Genomic DNA, 20,272 nt, shown 5'->3' with positions numbered 1-20,272 from the left:
CTCCACTGAAATTATTTAAAACTAAAGTAACGAGCCAATTTTGTAAAATGTAAGGATTAGAAAGTACCGATATTCGTGTTAAAAATGTAAGGAGTAAAAGTAAAAAGTCGGCACAAAAATAAATAGTAAAGTAAAGTAAAAATATCTGGAAAATCTACTTGAGTACAGTAACTAAGTATTTGTACTTCGTTACTAAGGGTTTTAATTCCTATGTAATTCGAACACTGAACACAGCGCAGAAAAATGGTGACAGTAACAATATAGTAATTGAATATCTTTATTCAATTAAATATCAGGTTATTTAAACAATAGAAATCAGTGCAATCAATTCAGTTTAACAAACTGCAGCCAGAGGATGAAAAACAGTGTGAAATAAGTACAAAACCACAGTAAAAAAGAATCCATTTAAGTTTGGAGATTGGTATCCTACTTAAACAAAATACTAACTTACTGTATAAAGGCAATGCGCCAGAAGTAAAATTAAAAAACAACAGAATAAACAGATAAAACAGGAGAGCAGAGAAAATGTGTGGTAAAGACATATCCTGTGCAAAGAAATGTACTTGACAAGATTTGTTAACATTGGCAGTAGAATATTGCTCCTTAATAACATTTTTCAGCAAATTGTGTATTGGTATTTATAAATTACAAGTTTACCAGCCGTTAACTGATGACACTAGAGAAATGACCCAATGCGGCATGTCATAACAATGCTAAATACTCAATCTTGATAATCATAAATGTGTGTTGACTTGCTTGAACACTGCTAAAGAGACCAAAGATTTGTGTTGTGTTCAAACTCTTGGGTGTTTGCTGACTGTGCTGTACAGTTCAGATAAATCCTCCGCAGCCTCTTGATTTCCTGATCTGTGAATGAAAAAAACATACTTAGAGAATAATAAACTCAAAAAAATCACAATACTAATTAAGGACAGGTTAAAAAAAAACAAGCCAGATGCATCAGCAATAAAACCGTGGGAATAAAACATTGACCGTTCCAACCTTTGTGCAGCAAAGAACATTTTCTGATGGACTCACTCTGTAGTAGCACTGGCACTCTTAAAGTTGACAGTAGTGTACTCCACATCCTCGTCCTCCTCTTCCTCCTTGTGTCGGTGGGGCTGAGCTAGCCTGATGTTGGAGTAGAGAGCATCTTCCTGGTTTTTAGAGAAGCTCACGCTGGCATAGTAAAGGTCGTCCTGCTGCTCTGCTGGAGTTCTCTGGACTGGAGCTGAAGGGCTGTCATACACTGAACCCATGTTTTCCTGATGGGGAACATTGACAAGAGTCCTCAGCTACATAGGTAAGTGTTTAAAGGTCCCATACTAAGTTCGTTTTTAGGTTCATACTTGTATTTTGGGGTTCTTCTAGAACATGTTTACATGCTTTAATTCTAAAAAGACACCTTATTTTCCTCATACTGTCTGTCTGAATATAACTGTATTCACCCTCCGTTTTAGCGCCTGTCTCTTTAAGCCCCTCCTGAAAAAGCCTTGTCTGCTCTGATTGGTCAGCATTTCCGGATCTTCTGCATCTGCTCTCTCTGTGTCTCTGCACCATCATTGCAGCCAGAAAATGACTAACGGCACTCTAGTGGCACTTTTTTTTTAAAGGCACAGTTTCTGAATAAGGACTGTGTGTGTTTCTCTGTGGATTGAGCATTTGGATACATTTACAGTATTTATATAGCACCTCGACCTGCTTTATAATAAAAAAAGACTAAATATGGGTCTTTTAAGTATGATTTGTATTGGCCTGTAAAACAAAATCCTCATATTGTAAAGCATCTGCAGGGTTAAAGGTGAGCAGCTTGTTCTGCAATTCCAGTGAATTTACAAATACATACAAATTCCTGGTTCCAACATTTATTTCATGTTCTCTGTTGTGGGATCAAATCTCGTTTTCAAAGCCTAAAGTGAACCACAGGTTTGAGGTCACTTCTGTTTTTGTCATTGTAATGCCTACTCATCACCAGCAGAGGGATTGCCTAAATCCTCTTTATTTACAAACCCTATCATGTCTGAGTAGATGGAGAGGTTTATATTATTTTATACAGTGTCCCTGTCTCAGCACCTTATAATTTAGCAGAGGACATGAAGCATTATTCAAATGTCTCCAGGTGAGAGAGGACTCTGACTGAACTCTTCTTCTGACCTGAGCTTGGTTGTCTGGTCTCTCTTCAGGCTCGGTGGTTCGTTTCGAGGACCTCTTTCTTCTGGAAAGGAGAATGAATGAACAATCAAATTAATCATCAAAATACAATTCTAAACGACTAAATGAATTAAAGGAGAATTCCGGCAAATTTTTACGTTAATCTTGATCGCTATAGCTACGCGAGTACTTTCGATAGAAAAAACCCCGACCCGAATCAGTGCAGGTAACACGGAGAAGCTGCAGCTACGTACTACAAGCGTCCCCTGAGCTAAAACGGCAGTGGTCGGGGCAAGTTTTAGAGTGCCTTTGTGCCTCTTAACAGACACAAAATCAATATGTCTGTGCCACATAAACAGGGACCTTACGTGTCAACATGATGCGTTTTCAACTCAGACATTGTTTAAATTCACCTACCCTGGTCCCTGTCTCGATCCTGCCGGTAGCTAGCTTGCCCTGCTAGCTGATAGCCGTTAGCTGCTAGCTGCCGTCCGGTGAGTGTATTCAGACAGGCTTCTGTGATAATCATCCCAATAACAATCCATGGAGCGGCGGTGGTGTGGCTATGTCCTCCAGAGGACAGGTCATGTCACGTCTTGAAGTGTATTCCCCCCTAAAAAAAACAGTAGTGCGGTAATAGCTGTTAGCTGCTAACTGTCCCTCCGGTGAGTGTGTACAGCCAGATAGCCGTTAGCCGTTAGCTGCTAGCTGCCGTCCAGTGAGTGTATTCAGACAGGCTTCTGTGATAATCATCCCAATAAAAATCCACGGAGCGCCCGGTGGTCTGGTGGATCATGCCTTCGCAGCAAAAGGTTTAGATTATTTCCCCCTCAAAATAGGTAATTGAGCACTGTAGTGGTTATGACCATATCAGTGACTATGTAACTACATGGAAAGGGATGAAACGATGTCTGTGGCTTGCACAGTAATAGCGTTACTGAAGCTTAGCTGTAGCATCGCGCTGTCTCCTGGGAGTTGTAGCAGGAAAAGGTAAACAGTAGTGTGCAGATTGGAGCGTAGTGTGTGAAGAGCGGAGTTGTTTATAAGGGAAGAAGTTTGGAGTAACGTAACTATGGAGAATATAGCAGATATGCAACACACGGAAGAGCCTTTTGAGTTTGATGGTCGTCCTTATTTATTGGAACCCGAGTATACAGACGAAGAACTAGCCTCACAAGAGTTGGAAAGAACGAGACAGACAGAGGGGAAACAGGCAGATGAACTTGATGCTCCAAACGCAAGCTAAAGCTAGCCTTCAGTAACTGGAGGACATAGCCACACCACCGCCGCTATTGGGATGATTATCACAAAAGCCTGGCTGAATACACTCACCGGAGGGCAGCTAGCAGCTAACAGCTACTAATGCACTACTGTTTATTTTAGGGGGGAATACACTTCAAGACGTTACATGACCTGTCCTCTGGAGGACATATCCACACCACCACCGCTCCGTGGATTGTTATTGGGATGATTATTACAGAAGCCTGTCTGAATACATTCACTGGACGGCAGCTAGCAGCTAACAGCTAACGGCTATCAGCTAGCAGGGCAAGCTAGCTACCGGCAGGATCGATACAATGACCAGGGTAGGTGAATTTAAACAATGTCTGAGTTGAAAACGCATCTTGTTGACACGTAAGGTCCCTGTTTATGTGGCACAGACATTAATTGCATTTTGTGTCTGTTAAGAGGCACAAAGGCACTCTAAAACTTGCCCCGACCACTGCCGTTTTAGCTCAGGGGACGCTTGTAGTACGTAGCTGCAGCTTCTCCGTGTTACCTGCACTGATTCGGGTCGGGTTTTTTCTATCGAAAGTACTCGCGTAGCTATAGCGATCAAGATTAATGTAAAAATTGGCCCGGAATTCTCCTTTAAGGATGCATTACTGAATGTAATCACAGTAAAACTGAACTGCTCACCTAATAAATAGGAAGGCACAGAGGAATATGATAGCCAGGAAAATAGCAGTGATGGATCCAGCAGCTACTGATTTCATTGAACCTGGGAAACAGTGACGAAACCAGACGATTCATTATGGAATTACAAGTAGTTTGGGTGCTTTAGCAACTGATAATTAGACATAAGATCATAGATGCTCAGACAGATGCATTCCACATAATGACTCATGTGTACTGTAGTTTTGCTTGTGGTTTTTGCTTAACGTCCTATAATGTAAAAATGATCTTACAAATAATGTGTGTTAATGTGAGTTTTTATGAATGTCAAACCTCTGGATTAGTAATTATTGTTTTGTGCAAACATTTAATTTGCAAATGTATTCATGTTGACATCTATTTGTCATCAGATAGGTAGATAAAGAACTGGAAGTTTAAGATCACGTGGAAATATGATTACCTGCTACAACAGTCAGATGTAAGGTGGAGTTCTGACGTCCTCTTCTGTTCTGGGCTTCACAGTAATAATTCCCACTGTGTTCAGCTCTGATGTCAGTGATGGTGAAGATCTGTCCTGATGCTTTTGGTGAGTCTTCATTCTCCTTGTACCAGGTGTAGTTAGCTGCTGGGTTAGCATCACTGCTACAGGTCAGAGTCACTGAACTGCCCTCCACTATCTCAGCAGAGGGACTCACTGACACAGAGGAACGCTTTGGACCATCTGGAGGAGAAAAGAGGGACTAATTATGAATCTTTATTTAGGCATGGATCGCCAACAGCTAGGAGGAGCAACACAAGTATTGTGGTGACTATGTTCCCCCTACTTTATAAATCCTGCTTCATGAGACAGGAGCTTATCATTTTAAAGTCTTCTGTCTTGCACTGATTGATTTATTGTCTACTGCATGTGTGAAATACAATATGTTTTTTATGTGGAGCATAAAAAGACAAATAAAGGAATGTTGACTCTTGTTGCCTTGAAGCTGGCTGGCAGGCTAAAGTAACCACTAATAGACCTGTACATGAATCAGGTGTCCTCTACAGTCTTAGTGGCCTCCCTCGTGCATCACAAAGAATGTAAGTGACCCAAAATCTTCTCACATTGTGGATAAAATAGTATTTCTCCTCAGTTTGTGAAGGAATGTGCCTGCTAGGAATATTCAGGGAAACGGTGCCAGGATTGTGTTAACGCTGACAAAATTGTGCTTGGGTTTAAGCTTTTGCCAAGTTTTTAGGTAAATAATGGCCCAAAGACATTTACTCATGTAAAATAATAAGTAGGTTTTAATGTTTAATGTTTTATACTTACACTGGACATCTATGAATTGAGATGTAGAGTTGATGTGTCCGTGCTGATTCTCAGACTTGCAGTAGTAGTTCCCGCTGTCCTCAGAGCTGATGGAGGTGAAATGGTAGATGCCATGTTGTCCATGAGGCAGTGTTTGGTTCTCCCTTGTACCAGGTGTAGTTAGCTGCTGGGTTAGCATCACTGCTACAGGTCAGAGTCACTGAACTGCCCTCCACTATCTCAGCAGACGGACTCACTGACACAGAGGGAAGCTTTGGACCATCTGGAGGAGATGTGTTAACAGAGATTACTCTAGGTTAAAGGTGACTCACTGCAGAATAACACATGGTATTTAAATTACTAACTCTGTGTAGCTCTGTGTAGTCTATCAGCATTTTAGACTTTGAAGGTGGTCTGACTACATTGATGTGTGATGGTTTGAGTCCTAAAACTGCACAAAACCCCTAAAATCTCCTGGAGCTGCTCAGTGAATATCAGAAGACTGTGAATGGGAAGCAGAGCTGAAGAAAGTAGTTATGATCAGTACAAATCCTTTCCTGTAAAGACTGGACAGATTTAAGCTTTTTAATTTTAAATAAACTGTTTCACTCACATTTCACATTAACAGAGAAGTCGTTAGATGTCCTCCTCCCCAGCTCATTCTCAGCTGTACAGTAATACTGTCCAGAGTCAGAGGACCGGATGGAGCTGAAGACGAGATGTGGTTCTTCACTGAGAGGTTGAAGGTCTGGATTTCCATTCTCCTTGTACCAGGTGTAGTTAGCTGCTGGGTTAGCATCACTGCTACAGGTCAGAGTCACTGAACTGCCCTCCACTATCTCAGCAGAGGGACTCACTGACACAGAGGGAAGCTTTGGACCATCTGGAGGAGACATTAACACGAATAACTTAAAGATTAGAATACATGAACAAATGACAAATGAATTATTTAATTATTACTTTTATTTCTTTTAAACTATCCCTATTATTTGTCCCGGCAGCTGTCCAGAGTGCAGATCACTTCCTTGTCATGTTTTGTAAATAATTCTGCTGATTCTGTTGTTGGTGAGGAGTGAACCGTGAGTTTTATTTTGGAAAAAACTCATATTAATATTTTCATTGGGCCATCTCTATGAATTAGAAAAATACAACAAACTACCTCCTAATATTTCTTTATACTCACAGCTGTTGCATCATTAACTACACACGTGTTATCTTTACAAGACTGAACATAAATATTCAGTCTTGTTTGTGTTCAGATGCTGTTTTAGCTTTGTTGTTACAGTTTGCAAATGTTACCGGCCAGTTTCATATTATTTGATCAAGTCCCTGTGGTTATAGTAGCAGTCATGTTGTGCATTCTGTTGAGTCAGTATCTGTTCTCTGTGAGATGACAATAAATGTGAATATAATCAAATGGTTTTCAGATTTATCCTTACTAACATAAATACTGTCATGAATAAATCTTCAGAAACTCCATTTTAAAGTTTAAAATCAAACTTACAAGCTGACAGTATGGATTCTGTTTCAGTCCAAAACTGTTCAATTAACTGCAGTTTAGAGCTTTTGGCCATGACATCATAAATCATCAAGTAATGGAGCATCTCAATAACAGAATTATTAAACATAAAATGAAGCAACAGCATATTTTACATTTCAAATCATCCTGAAATAATAATAGGAAAATATTTTGAAATGTAACATCAGAACATAAAGAATATCTGAATATTTCTACTACTGGAGTGATTTTTGTTTCTATGAATAATCCTGCTGCACCTACATTAAGAATCAGAAGACTCCAGTGAGATTACGGCTGAAATTGTCATTGTATTGTAATGTCAGTGTGTTTGTGTCCTGACACAGTAAACTCACACACTGAAGGAGAGGGGAACTTCTCATGTCCTTTCAACGCACAGGAGAAGACGTCTGTGGGATTAAACCAGGTTCTATAAGTAGATGTCTCAATCCAGGTAATGTGTTCTCTGTTCTTGAACCAGACGTAGGAGAGACCACCAGCTGGACTGCAGCTGCTGTGACACTTCAGATCTGCATAGGTCTGAGACTGATAGACTCTGATCACCTCAACCTGCAGAGCTGGATATGAGAACAAAAATCTATATTTTATCACAGGTTCTAAAAAAAAAAATAAAGATTTACATACACATCAGCACAACAGTTACAAATCCTAGAAGTAGTAATGACCATTAGTATTTATTTAATATTATTTATATATATATAATTATTTAAGTTATAATCCGTGTTTTTAAATGTACTGTGTTGGTGTATTTACATCAGTTTGTGTTGATCAGTACCTGTGACAGTCAGAGTTGTTCCAGGTAAACTACTCCATTCAAAGCTTGGTGTTATGAACTTGAAGTGATACTCCGCTGAGTCTCTCTCTCTCAGGTCAGAGATTCTCAGAGTGGAGCGTCCTCTCTCTGTTTCAACATGAACACGACCTGCATACTGGGGGTCTGTACTAAGGTCTTCAGGCTGGGAAGGATTCTGTCCTTGATGATTACGCTCACGCCTGAACCAGAATGTTGATTTTTCATGATAATTGTAGCTGTTGTACAAACAAGAAATGTCCACTGAAGAGCCTTCGGAGGCGCAGATGCTTCTCTCAGTGTACGTCACTCTGTTGCAGGATTCACCTCGGACACCTGAAAGATAAAACCATTTTGACCATTTGTAAACCAGAGTCTGTGAGGAATCACAATAGGAATGTCCATATTAAAACTACACTACATGAAGTTATAAGGCTCCACTAAATGGTGTTGTGTTGGAAGAATGTTGAGTAAACTCACACACTGAAGGAGAAGGGAAATCCTTATATCCTTGAAGAGCACAGGAATAGCTGTCTGAATAAGACACAGGGTATAAATAATAAGATGTTTGTGCCTGAATTTCCTGTCCATTCTTGTACCAGACATAGGAAGGATTATTAGGTAGACGACAACTGGTCTGACACTCCAGCCTGTTAGAATACCATGTGTTCACCTGGAGACCTGGATGTGTGAAGAAGGAACATGAATGTTATGTTAGACAAAACTGTCAACATACAACAACTGTTTTATTAAACTGTCAACTAACAACTGCAAATAAACACACAACACATTTATATTATTGTTTTCTAGATCTTGAACATTTGGAAATAATTAACATATGAATAGAAATGTTACCTGCTGTGACAGACAAAGTGACTCCAGGTGAACCGGTATATCTTCCACCTTCTTGGTTTGTTGTGAACCTGAACTTGTACTCAGCTGAGTCTCTCTCTCTCAGGTCTGAGATTATCAGACTACAGTCCTTGTTATTATAACTGTACTGCACACGACCTGAATATTCTGAGTCTGTTATCAGATCTACAGGTTCACCATTATTCATTTTAATAAACCATAATGTTCTCTCAACTGTAGTAACCCTGTCCCATCTGTCTGGGTATCTGTAGCTGCAGCGTATGTTGACTGTTGATCCTTTAACAGCACAGATCTGAGTAGAGGTGTAAGTCACTCCCCAGCCATACTGACCCTGTATCACTGTAACACAGAGAACATCAGGAAGCACAATCAGACTCAGAACTACATCAGGAGACAGACTTACATGTAGTGAAGGCGCTTCAGTGTGTGAAGCTACATTTCCCAAAACCACTTCTGCTCTCACACTTACCACTCACATCCCAAGTCAGTGTTAGTCAATGATAATCTTATTAGATTATTTTGTACCAACTTGTTTTGTGGTTTTTGGGACGTGGACAAACTTTACTAAAGTCAGACTGCTTTACTAGAACTGAGTTTAACACTGTATCACACAGGCTTTTCTTATATATTTTTCTTTGTTGGATTTTTAAAAATGTGTATATGACTCTAGTATTAATGTTATTTTTTGGTTATGCCAAAGTGAACAGAGGAATGTTGAAATATGCATATCATTCAGTTTTACATGAGAATTTATAATGTTAAGGAACAGTCACAGCTGAACACATGATCTCTGCTCTGCAGTTAATCTCTAGGTGTACTGAGGCAGGACATCATACAGAGGGTGCAGTGAAGGAACAGCAATGTATTGAACCTGTGAACAAAATAAAAAGCCAGAAGATTAAATATTACAAGAGTGAAGTGTGCGGAAATAAAGAATCTGCATTGCTCAGTTGCTTTTCTGTCTGTGGTCACTCAGGCTGCTGCAGAGTGTGAATGGAAACTGGAGAGAAATGCAGAACACTGAGGCGAGGGCAAATAGTGTGACATGTAGATAACACACACACACACACACACACACACACACACACACACACATATATATATATATATATACATGTAAATATAAAGAACATGCAAGTCATTAAGTTTATGGATGGACAAAGCAGGCCAACCAACCCTAGCATACAGGGATCAATGGTGAGTTAGGGCCTTAAGATTTGTTATGAACCTCAGTGCTCCATGGTATACAGTATCTAAGAAGTGAAGGCATTAGGAAGATGCATATATATAAACAGCACCATAGTCAAACACAGACATAAAAGTAGCAGCAACAAGTTTCCTTTTTGCATCAAAAGAAAAGCGAAACTTATTCCTGAAATAATAATCCAGCCTCAGCTTCAACTTCTTCACAAGTTGCTGAATTTGAGGCTTAAAAGAGAGAGAATCGTCGATTAAGAATCGTAGGTATTTATATGAAGATACAGACTCAGTCACATTGCCCTGAAACGTAAAAAAAAAGATGGAAGGTTCAGTGGCTCTTTCTTTGAGTTTGTGAACATCATGACATTTGTTTTGTCAGGATTCAAAATCAATTTCAGCTCATGAAAGCTGTGTTGTAGTATCAATAATAAAAGCTGCTAAATGCCTTACAATATACTGTAAATGTAGATGTGCACTACAGTACCTTGTACAGAGAGAAGGAAGACAACAAATCCACTCGCTGCTGCTGTTAAACTCATAGCTGCTCCTCTCGTCTCTGTTAAATCAGCAGGTAGATCACATACATGAGAAATACTGTGTGTCAGTAACTCACAATAAACACGTCTACATTACAAAAGGGACGATGTAGTCTTTGAAGACAGAGTGTGTCTTCTGTGGTTGGTACAGTAGTGTTAAATAGATATCAAGCTGTTTAAAACCAGAGTGACTTCCTTCCTCTTTATATCATTAATATGCATGAGCAGACAAATGTCTGTAAATCCCCAAGTTGAAATGAAGAAATGATTCTTACTGGTGTTTTTTAAACGATGCATTAAGTTCTTAAAATATAGTTTATGGAAATGAAGGGCAGGGAAGTGCCTCTAACACTTTTCATGAGAGGACAAGGTTCATCAAAAAACACTTCTTAATCACTCCTTTTTTCACCCTATATTGCAAGTCAGGTCCAATTTTATTCATATCCCCAGTCCTTATGATAAACGGGCCATAACTAGAGATACAATGTATGTAAAGCACTTTGGTCTGGGTATGCATAAACCTGCTATGAACAAACACTGAAAGTGAAACTCTAATAAAACAGATTTGTTTTCAGTCATTTTACTGCATACTGGGAGTCTGTACTAAGGTCTTCAGGCTGGGAAGGATTCTGCCACTGAGAACTACGATCAGGACTGAACCAGAATGTAGATTCAACTTGATCTTCATAACTGTGATACGTGCAAGAAATGTCCAATGAAGAGCCTTTAGAAACGCAGATGCTTCTGGCTGTGTATGTCACTCTGTTACAGATTTGACCAAAGACACCTGAAATATAAAATGGACTTCTTACATTAAGAATTATTGTTAACCTCTCAGGAAGCATTTTGCATGTAAGTATGGCAAAATCTCTGACAGTTGACAAATGTAGTATTTAATCATATATTTGGACCTACAGGAAGCAATAGTACAAATGTACCTGAGGGAGGAAGTCAATGTTTAACTACAACACAACTTATAATTCACTAATGTGTCTATAATGCTGATTTGCTAAATACTAAAAACTATGCATCCCTTTTTTTACACAGTGGTCATCAATTATTACATGTTTTCTTTGGGAATGAAGTTCAGTAACTATGGTTGGTTAATCTCTCAGCACACCAGCATCACAGTGACATCACAGTCAGGGGCGGAGCGAGGGTGTGGCTTCTGGGGCTCCAGCACGGAATGTTTTCTCAAAAGCCCCGAACCTTCGAGGGTTTTTAAATAAATTCAACTTTGTGTCATTTCCCTCAGTCTCTTTGATTCTGTTTACGCCTACCCTACCGACATCACTAACATCAATGTGTTGCCTCTTTCGAGGTGGAAGGAGTATAACATTTGTTATCCTCAACATTAGTTGTGTTTTGTTTTCAGAATGATTACAACAGTTGGAGAACAATTAGATACAACATAGGATGTAGGCTCTACAGGATGATTCTTTCCCTCGGAAACTATCGTGTTTTTCCCAAATGATGTACAGATTTTTAGACATTCTATTATCAAATGGCTTGAAAAATAGTGCACATAGCTGCCGTAAATGGAGCATACCCACGGCATACCCCTAGATTTAGGCTGAGACCAGAATGTTTACATCTGGCTCCGCCCCTGATCACAGTGTCTGTCTGTGTAAACACTGTGCTGCGCTTAGAGCATGACTTTCTAAATGTGTTTCAAAAAGGAGATGTGAGAATAGCTTGACCGCAGAATACTATTTTGGTGGTGTGCTGATAGAGAAGGCAGGGGTGATTCTAAGTATTGTTAAGAAATTCTAAAAGAAGACGACGTGATCGTTTGATTCCAGAGGCCTGTACTACGAAGCGAGATTTGGCGTTAACGAGCTAACTTCAGGTTCAACCCAGGGTTTTCTGTACTACGAAGGTGGATCACTTGTGTTCGGGTTCAATCGCCGTGGTAACTTATGCTGAACACCTAACCTGGTTGGGAGCAGGTTAAGTTGGAGATTAGAGGTCAACCGGTGTAAAATCACCGCCTACTGACCAATCAATACTCGATTGATAACGGCGTCACCGTTCTTAGAAGATCAGGCGGAGCTCGGTGCGCAGAGAGAGAGAGAGAGAGAGAGAGAGGGAGAGAGGGAGAAAGGAGTGCGCACATAAAAGTTAAACCATTTAGAGACCGACAACCCCGTTAGCATTCCCTGATGTGTATATTTATGAAATATATAGATGGTAATGGGAGGGAATTACATATCGGCTCGGCTTCTTGAGCCGTGTGTTGCCAATGCGCACATCAGTTTGAATTTTGTTTTTATATATTTTATTTGCTCTCACGATCGCTTCCACTGCCAGGGCTGCAACTGAAATAATAGGCTAAAGCAACGACAGTTTATGGAAAGCACAAGTGTAATTATGGTCAGATCTTGTGTCTGACTGATGGGGAAGTGATATTAATAAGCGTTGTGATTCACGCATTTACAGCGTCGGCTACTTTTTTGCCAGTTTTCCTTCCTGTTTTAGGAAGCAGCGACTGTATTGTGTTTTGCCTGCAAAACCGTGTCTGTGTTCTTCATATTTATGTAGAATTATAATTTGCTCTTCTTATATAAAATATGCGGCTCTGGTAGATGTTTGCGATTGGTCGTGCTGTGCAAACACCGCCTCTTTTATGTGAACGCGCGCGCCGCTGGATTGAGAAACCCTGGGTTGATTGAACTAGCTGTTAACCACCGTCGTGACACAGCTTATGCAGGACCGTGGTTGTTAGGTTAGGTGAAGCCGGATAACTGAAAGAAATCCAGGGCATCCTGATCTCGCTTCGTAGTACAGGCCTCTGAGGACGAAGGAGAGGCTTGGGTCCAATTGAAAGTTAAGCAAAGGGTTTAATAAACAACATGGTGAAAACGACATGACAAAAAGCAAATGTTACACCGCAGCTGACAGTGGACTGATCTACGTTTCTCCCTGATGGAGTCACATAAAAACAGTCTTGTGACATGACAAAACAATACACTGCATGTTATGGGTTGGTGTGTTTCATCTTATTTTGGTAGTCTGTTTCTGTTCTGTATTTTGCTCAGTTTCCTGTTTTATTTTGATAGTTTGGTTTTCTGTCTTGTCTAGTCTGGTTTTACTTTATGTCTTGTGTTTTCCTGCCTTTTTTGATTGTTCTGCCCAGCCTTAATGTGTTTCACCTGTTTCCCAGCCCTTGTGTAACCTGTCTTGTGTTACCTCGTTACCCTGTGTATTTAGTTTTTGTGTTCCCCTTGTCCTGTGTCAGATCATTGTGTGTGTCTTGTAGCCAGTTTTGCCTCCCTGTTTGTGTTTTAGTTTCTGTTTTACTTGTACTTTATTTTTGGATTCTGTTTCTTTTGCCTGCTAGCTTTTCCAGGACTCCTTTGGTTTTGTATACTTTTATTTTTATTAAATCATCTAACGTTCCTCAGTTTCCGCCTCTGCATTTTGGGTCCACATTTTCTCCAGCTTTCCCTAACACTGCAAGCAGTGGACATACAAGACATGCTTTCTTGTGGGGTCACAGTCCGCAGTCCTGAATCCTTCCCAGGATCACCCATTTATTCCTTTGGAATTGTGGGTGTTTCCTTGAATGAAAACTCTCCCAGCATAAGGACACACCTCTGAATTCAGGTTTACTCCAGGTCACAGACAAAGGTCATTTATCATGGTAGTGTCAATTCTATTCAAGTTTACAGAGATATGCATTTCCTTTGTTCTAATCAAGTCTGGCCCAGCAGGGGGTGGCTCCCCAAAAGGCAGAGACAAAAGTTTCCTTTCCTGTGAGGACCAGTCTCCTCTAGTATGCAAATTGACAGTCATGACTTAATCATCTCTTTAGAAGGTTGGGTTGGGGTGAGGCAGGCAGAATGCTGATTAGTGTAGTTTGATTAGATCTAGCTGCAGGCTACATAAAAATCACAAGTACATTGTTTTCATAACATTAAGCATGGTTTTAACTTTATCTTCAACAGTATCTACATTTTTAGAAGCCTTGTTTACTGTATTAATATATGTGCTTAACTGACAAACTGTGTCTAAGCAATAGAAAAAAAAACAGTGAAAAAGCTCCACCAGATGGCTTCTGTTATAGTGAAAGACAGTGGAGTAAACTCACACACTGGAGGAGCAGAGAAATCTGCATGTCCTTTCACAGCACAGGAATAACTCTGCAGGAACAACGTAGTCTGAATATGAGGATGATGTTTCCTCCTGAATTTTCTGCCCGTTCTTGTACCAGATGTAGGATGGACGATCAGGTAGATGACAAGTGCTTTGACAAAACTGCTGAGCCCAGGTAAAATCCGATCTTCTCACCTGCACCCGGAGATCTGGATCTGTGAAGAAGGAGCAAACTGTCAGCATTCACAAACGTGCAAATACACAATAATTAATAGTAGGATGCACAATATATTGTTTTTTATCGTCAGCACAATATCAGCTTGTGCAATAAAAATATCGCAAAAGGCTGCAACATATTGCGAAAGGGCTGTGACTTATTGTGAAAGGCTGTGACATATTGTGAAAGGCTGCAACTTATCGCGAAAGGATGTGACATATGAAAAGACTGTGACATCGCAAAATGCTGCGGCATATAGTGAAAGGGCTGCGACATCGCGAAAGTCTGCGACATATCGCGAAAGGCTGTGACTAATCGCAAAAAGGCTGTGACATATCGTGAAAATGGGTGCGACATATCGCGAAAGGCTTGTGACATATCGCGAAAGGCTGCGACTTATCACAAAAGGCCGCAACATATCACGAAAAGGCGCAACATATCGCGACAGCAATGCACATATTTTTTTTAGTGGAGTTTGTTTCTTGAAAAAGAATATCGGTAGAAAACTGCACTTTAAAATGTAACTGACTTTTTTTTACGGTGCCTTTTATATTCAATTCAATGTTCAATTTGTTCAATAAAAGAATGTTGGAAATTATTTCCTTTCATTTGTTTTAAATTCAACAAGCAATTATTTTAGCAGAATACCGAAAGCAGCTTAACGGGTTACACTTTAATATCCTAATAGCCCTTTAATTATTAACATATCCTAGATGGTAAACATTTGAAATTAAAAAATGTTACCTGTGACAGATAAAGTGACTCCCGGTGAACCTTTGAATCTCCCGACTCGTCTGTGTTTGAACCTGAACTTGTACTCAGCAGAGTCGCTCTCTCTCAGGTCTGTGATTCTTAAAGTGCAGGTCGTCGTATCACAGTAATACTTCACACAACCTGCGTACTCAGAGTCTGTTCTCAGATCCACAGGTCCGTCTTCCTGCATTTCAGTAAACCATAATATGTTCTCCACTGGGACAGGACGTCTTTTTACTGTGGATGGCTGTCTGCAGGTGCAGCGTATGTCCACTGTTGATCCTCTCACGGCACACATCTGAGCAGAAATGTAAGTCACCCCATTCCTGCTTTGTGCCACTGTAACACAGAACATTACAAAAGCATCAGAAACCACAATTCACAATATGTAACATAAGATGAAGTCTGATTTGGGGGAAAGATAACATCAGCAAGCAAAAATACAGAAAAGGTGTTCTATTTTACAGACTGTAAAGGAACAAACAAGGGAAGATACAGATGCTTTTTATATAAATACTGGTGCACTGAGGCAGGACATCATACAGGCTGAAGGTGTAGGGATGGATCTTGATTGCATTGGACATGCAAACTCTAATACAGTTTGACTGACCATGATTAAATGTCATACTAGTCATTCTTAGAAAGGTGTGGTCTGTTTTGCTTGGTTCATTTCCTCTCTGTGGACTGCAGATAAACATAGAGGCACACTGAGTCATGGCTGGGCAATTATCCACAGCTAGAGATAATAAGATAGCTAACAAAAACAAAAAGATAACTATACAAAAGAGATATCTTAGCATAGACAAAAACATTTCCTGTTGAGCTAGAAAGCAGAATGGGGATTTCCATTGTCATAAAAGTATTTTACCAGTACAAACTATATTCTTTTTTTTTATACCTCAAAGATACAGGCAGTGACTTGAATTTGAATTTTAAAAGCAAGAAACTGTTTGGTCTCGGGTTAGGCTGACCATCTCGACACACAACAACTAATGTGTACTGCTGGATATGTCCTATCAGCATTGTTCATGACAGACCATTGAGCTAAGATTTAGCTGGCATGTTGGCAAATGCTACCATTGTTAATATCATAACACGCTTAGCCTTAAAGATAGCATACCATACTAAAACTATATCAAAAATACAGGCAGCTTTTAAAGCAAGCAGAAATGCGAGGCTGTTTTTAGTAACATTTGATGTTTATGAAGAATTTTGTAAAATTCTGCTGTTTTCACATCATATGGAAGTTGCTGTATTACTGGTTTCTTACAGAATGACAAGTGAATGTTTGGAGTGTTTTAAAGGTCTGTAACGAACTGCATCTCATAACACATTATTTCTAGAACAGTCGTAAACTGAGAGTTCAAACCAACCTTCCTCTGAATTTCTTCGAGTCAACTGAATGAATGTGATAAATTCACTAAAATGTAAATGTACAGTACCTGTCATGGAGAGAAAGAGGACAAAACATCCACTCGTTGCTGCTGTTAAACCCATAGCAGCTCTTCTCATCTCTCTGTTTGTTAAAACACACCATCAGGTAGATCTTGTACGGGACACATAATGTGCATCTACAGTATGTCAACTTCAGAAGGATGTGGTCTGTCACGGCTTTCTTCCGTTTCACATAATTGAATTAAAACTAAAACTTAAGAATACTTTTTTGAGCCTGTAAGCAAATGCACTGCTCATATTGTGTATATACCCCAGCCTAACAATAATGGAGGGAACTATTTGAAGACATGTTTTTTTTCTTGGGTACCTATTGTCACAGTTCAGATTAAATGTAGTAGCATGCCATCAGTCCCAAACAGGGCCAATTATGTATAGAATAGGACTGGGTTAAATCATCTGGCGAGACATCGGGGCTATTTGAACGATCTAAGCGCCCGGCGTGGGCGCCTGGCGCATGTGCGTTTAGGGCGTGTCCAAATCCACTTTTGCTAGTTTAATGGCGGAAAAAAGTGTCAGTGCGCCGGGCGCATGGTTCAAAAGGGTTGTACTTAGTGTCTTCATTAATTCATACGTGTGTTTTGGGCGTAACATGCAAATAAACCAATCAGACTGTCATCTCCCATTCCAGCCCGGCCTCACGGCAGTTCGTGTAAGTGTGACGTTATTTTAATCTATTGATTCAATAGATTAAAATAATGTGTTCACGGAGACGTTTCTGTCGGTTTTTACGTGGTGGCCAGCACGAAAATGTGAAGTAATGTATTTCAATGGGAAGCATATTTCGTGGCCACAGCACAAAGATGGTAGGGAGTAATACAAAAAGCCGAAAATCCGCATAGGGACGTTGGTCAGGGTGGTGGATGGGTCAAACAACACAGGACATTCACCCGGGCGAGCGGGGATCGCGTCCCGTGCTTTGTTTCCTGGGGATAGTGGCGCTTTGTTTCCTGGGGATGGCGTGCCCGCGTGTGGCATTTTGTCCAGCGTGTTACTTTGGCGCGTCCCCCGTGGCTGTCTCCCGGCGTGTAAGGCACCCGCTTTCCCCGTAAGGTTTTTCCTAAACCCAACCTCCGCCATCCCATTATTGTGGCGCGTCCCCAGCGGGCCACCTCGCGGGCGCCTCCATGCTTATGGAGCGTCCTTTTCGGCCGTCTCCCGGCGTCCTTTCCCCGAGAAAATAACGTGACATTTACCCTTTAAAAGCCAGGCGCGTTTGTACCTTGGCGCATTGCTGTTATGATGGCGGATTTGCACCGTAATATTTTTATTTGTAATATTTTTATTTGTAATATTTTGCATGTTTGTGTGCTACTGCGCGTCCCTGTGTGTGTAACAAGCATAGTGTGTACGCTGTGCATAAGCCTAGGCACTTTTTGAATTTTAAATAACAATGAAATGCTGCGCTGTTGACTTTAGACCAGGTTTTTGTTGGTCAATGGCACGATCACTTCCCGCTGCCTCAAGATAGCAATACGCCAAGAATGCACCTGAACACACCTCCCTGTGGAGCCAGCACGCCGCTGCAAAGATGGCGCAGTGCATTTTGCTTTATTTAAGCGGCAGGCGCTGGACGGTCTTAAAACGCATTTGAATTGGGCTTTGCATCGGGCTTTGCGCCGTGCTGCGCCAGGTGCAAGATAGGGCATGGGAAGATACAATGGCCACAATTTTAGATTTTTCAGATTTACAGTCCACCTTGAAATTATACTATTCAACAATTTAATTAAATGTTATGTATAGTGTCAAATCATAACCTAATTTGTTTGTGGAGGTTCTCAGTCATCCAGGTCGTGATAGTTCTCTAAAAGCAAAGGCAACATTTGAATTCTTATCATTTCTAATGTGTTAGTTGGGATTTGAAAGAGTTAACTGGTTGAAGGTGTTGAGTGAACACGAAGACATTTCAATGTGTTAAATTAAGTTGATTTATTGTTTTTTTTTCCAAATAGTTAACATACATTTGAAATGCTCTTTAAAAAATATGAAAAATAACTCTTAACTTTAATGTAATCCAAGAGTGGTGTTAAAGAGATAATGTTTGTCACTGAGCTTTGAGTGTTTCCGATGTGGTTCAACCAAACGTATTCGTCCAAGTAAATCCTGTTGATGACAGATGACTGATACTTCTCACAGAGCAGAGATCTCCACGCAGAAACCTTATAGGATCCAAATGGAGCCAAGAGACTCTTAGCGACGCTTCCAATGATTCCTTCTAAGACTTCCTTACATCAGAAGTTTTGCGTTATCATGTGAATTGATTCTGCGTCTTTCTGAAGTTAGGGCTCTTGACGTTCTAACCTCATCGTGTCAGAGACTTTGGCTATCACATACATACCATACCTGACTCTCTCTTTCTCACACACACACGTTCACGTGTCCACTCCACAACATATAATATAATATTAAGACTTTTACTGCAAAGTAAATAGAATATAGCATGAAATATCACCTGTTCATACCAGACATTAATTAAGTAAAATGAGACTTTAGCTGTTCAAGTTAGACAAATTACGTGGACATGAGAAATACATCAGAGCATACCAACTGATTTAACTTGTATTTGCACTCATTACTGATCAATAAAAACTTCATTCTGAAGAATGAACACAAAAAGAGTTTGTTTAAAGCTGAAATCAAAAGCTACACCTGCACACTATCGCCCTCTGCAGCAGTGAGAGGGAACTGGCATGATGTTCAGACTACAATACATGCAATACAATACAATTCATTCAATACAAATGAACAACTAGCAAAGTTTGACAGAGCTGAGCTAATGTTTTTCAATGTGTAAAAATATAATATTTAAGATCTACTGTACATGCTGTGGAATAGTTGGACTTTACTGGCTTTCTCTGCCAGGACAGGTGTGATGTGAAAGGGTGAACAATATTTCTTAAAAGTCATTTACTACATAAAATATCACTTTGCATACCAAGTCAAATCCTGAACTGAGTTCAGTTATGTTATGTACCTGCACAGGTACAAATAAAGCTGCATTCTTCTCAAATCTTCTGCTACCTGCTGCTTCTAAAAAACTGAGAATAAAAACGTTTGGAGTTAAAGACTTCTTTTTCTTTTCCTCCATGTGAGTCTCCCTCTGGTTTGACTGCATGTGAAGAAAACCACATAAAGTTTTGGTTAGTTATTTCTCAGAAATAGTTTTGAGTTTGTTGATTTATCTAGAAATTGAGATAGACAGTCATTAGATAAACAGTACTGTACCGTAACAAAAATTTAAAGTGACGCAAAATCTTCTCACATTGTAGACAAAATATTATTTCTTCTCAGTTTGTGAAGGAATGGGCCTGCTAGGAATTTACATTTTGGTAAACGGTGCCAGGATTGTGTTAACGCTGACAAAATTGTGCTTGGGTTTAAGTTTTGCCCAGTTTTTATGGAAAGAATGGCCCAAAGACATTTACTCATGTGTAAAATAATAAGTAAGGGTTTAATGTTCTAATGTTTTATACTTACACTGGAC

At 40.0% G+C, this 20,272-nt stretch overlaps 1 protein-coding gene across 1 annotated transcript; it reads right to left on the bottom strand.

Moving 5' to 3' along the window:
- Positions 1 to 263: 263 nt before the first annotated feature.
- On the bottom strand, positions 264 to 16,981 carry LOC144533073 (sialoadhesin-like). Its single transcript, XM_078274190.1, is given in 16 exon segments — positions 264 to 867; positions 1,039 to 1,265; positions 2,155 to 2,215; positions 4,072 to 4,153; positions 4,508 to 4,768; positions 5,357 to 5,483; positions 5,485 to 5,618; positions 5,949 to 6,218; positions 7,208 to 7,429; positions 7,648 to 7,998; positions 8,143 to 8,349; positions 8,518 to 8,874; positions 10,220 to 10,291; positions 14,362 to 14,581; positions 15,328 to 15,675; positions 16,779 to 16,981. Coding segments are annotated over 13 exon segments (2,427 nt in total). The 5' UTR covers positions 10,275 to 10,291; positions 14,362 to 14,581; positions 15,328 to 15,675; positions 16,779 to 16,981; the 3' UTR covers positions 264 to 794.
- Positions 16,982 to 20,272: the final 3,291 nt, after the last annotated feature.

This window comes from Sander vitreus, chromosome 2 (genome assembly GCF_031162955.1).
Source record: "Sander vitreus isolate 19-12246 chromosome 2, sanVit1, whole genome shotgun sequence".
NCBI lineage: Eukaryota > Metazoa > Chordata > Actinopteri > Perciformes > Percidae > Sander > Sander vitreus.
This window is presented reverse-complemented; position numbering and strand designations above follow the sequence as displayed.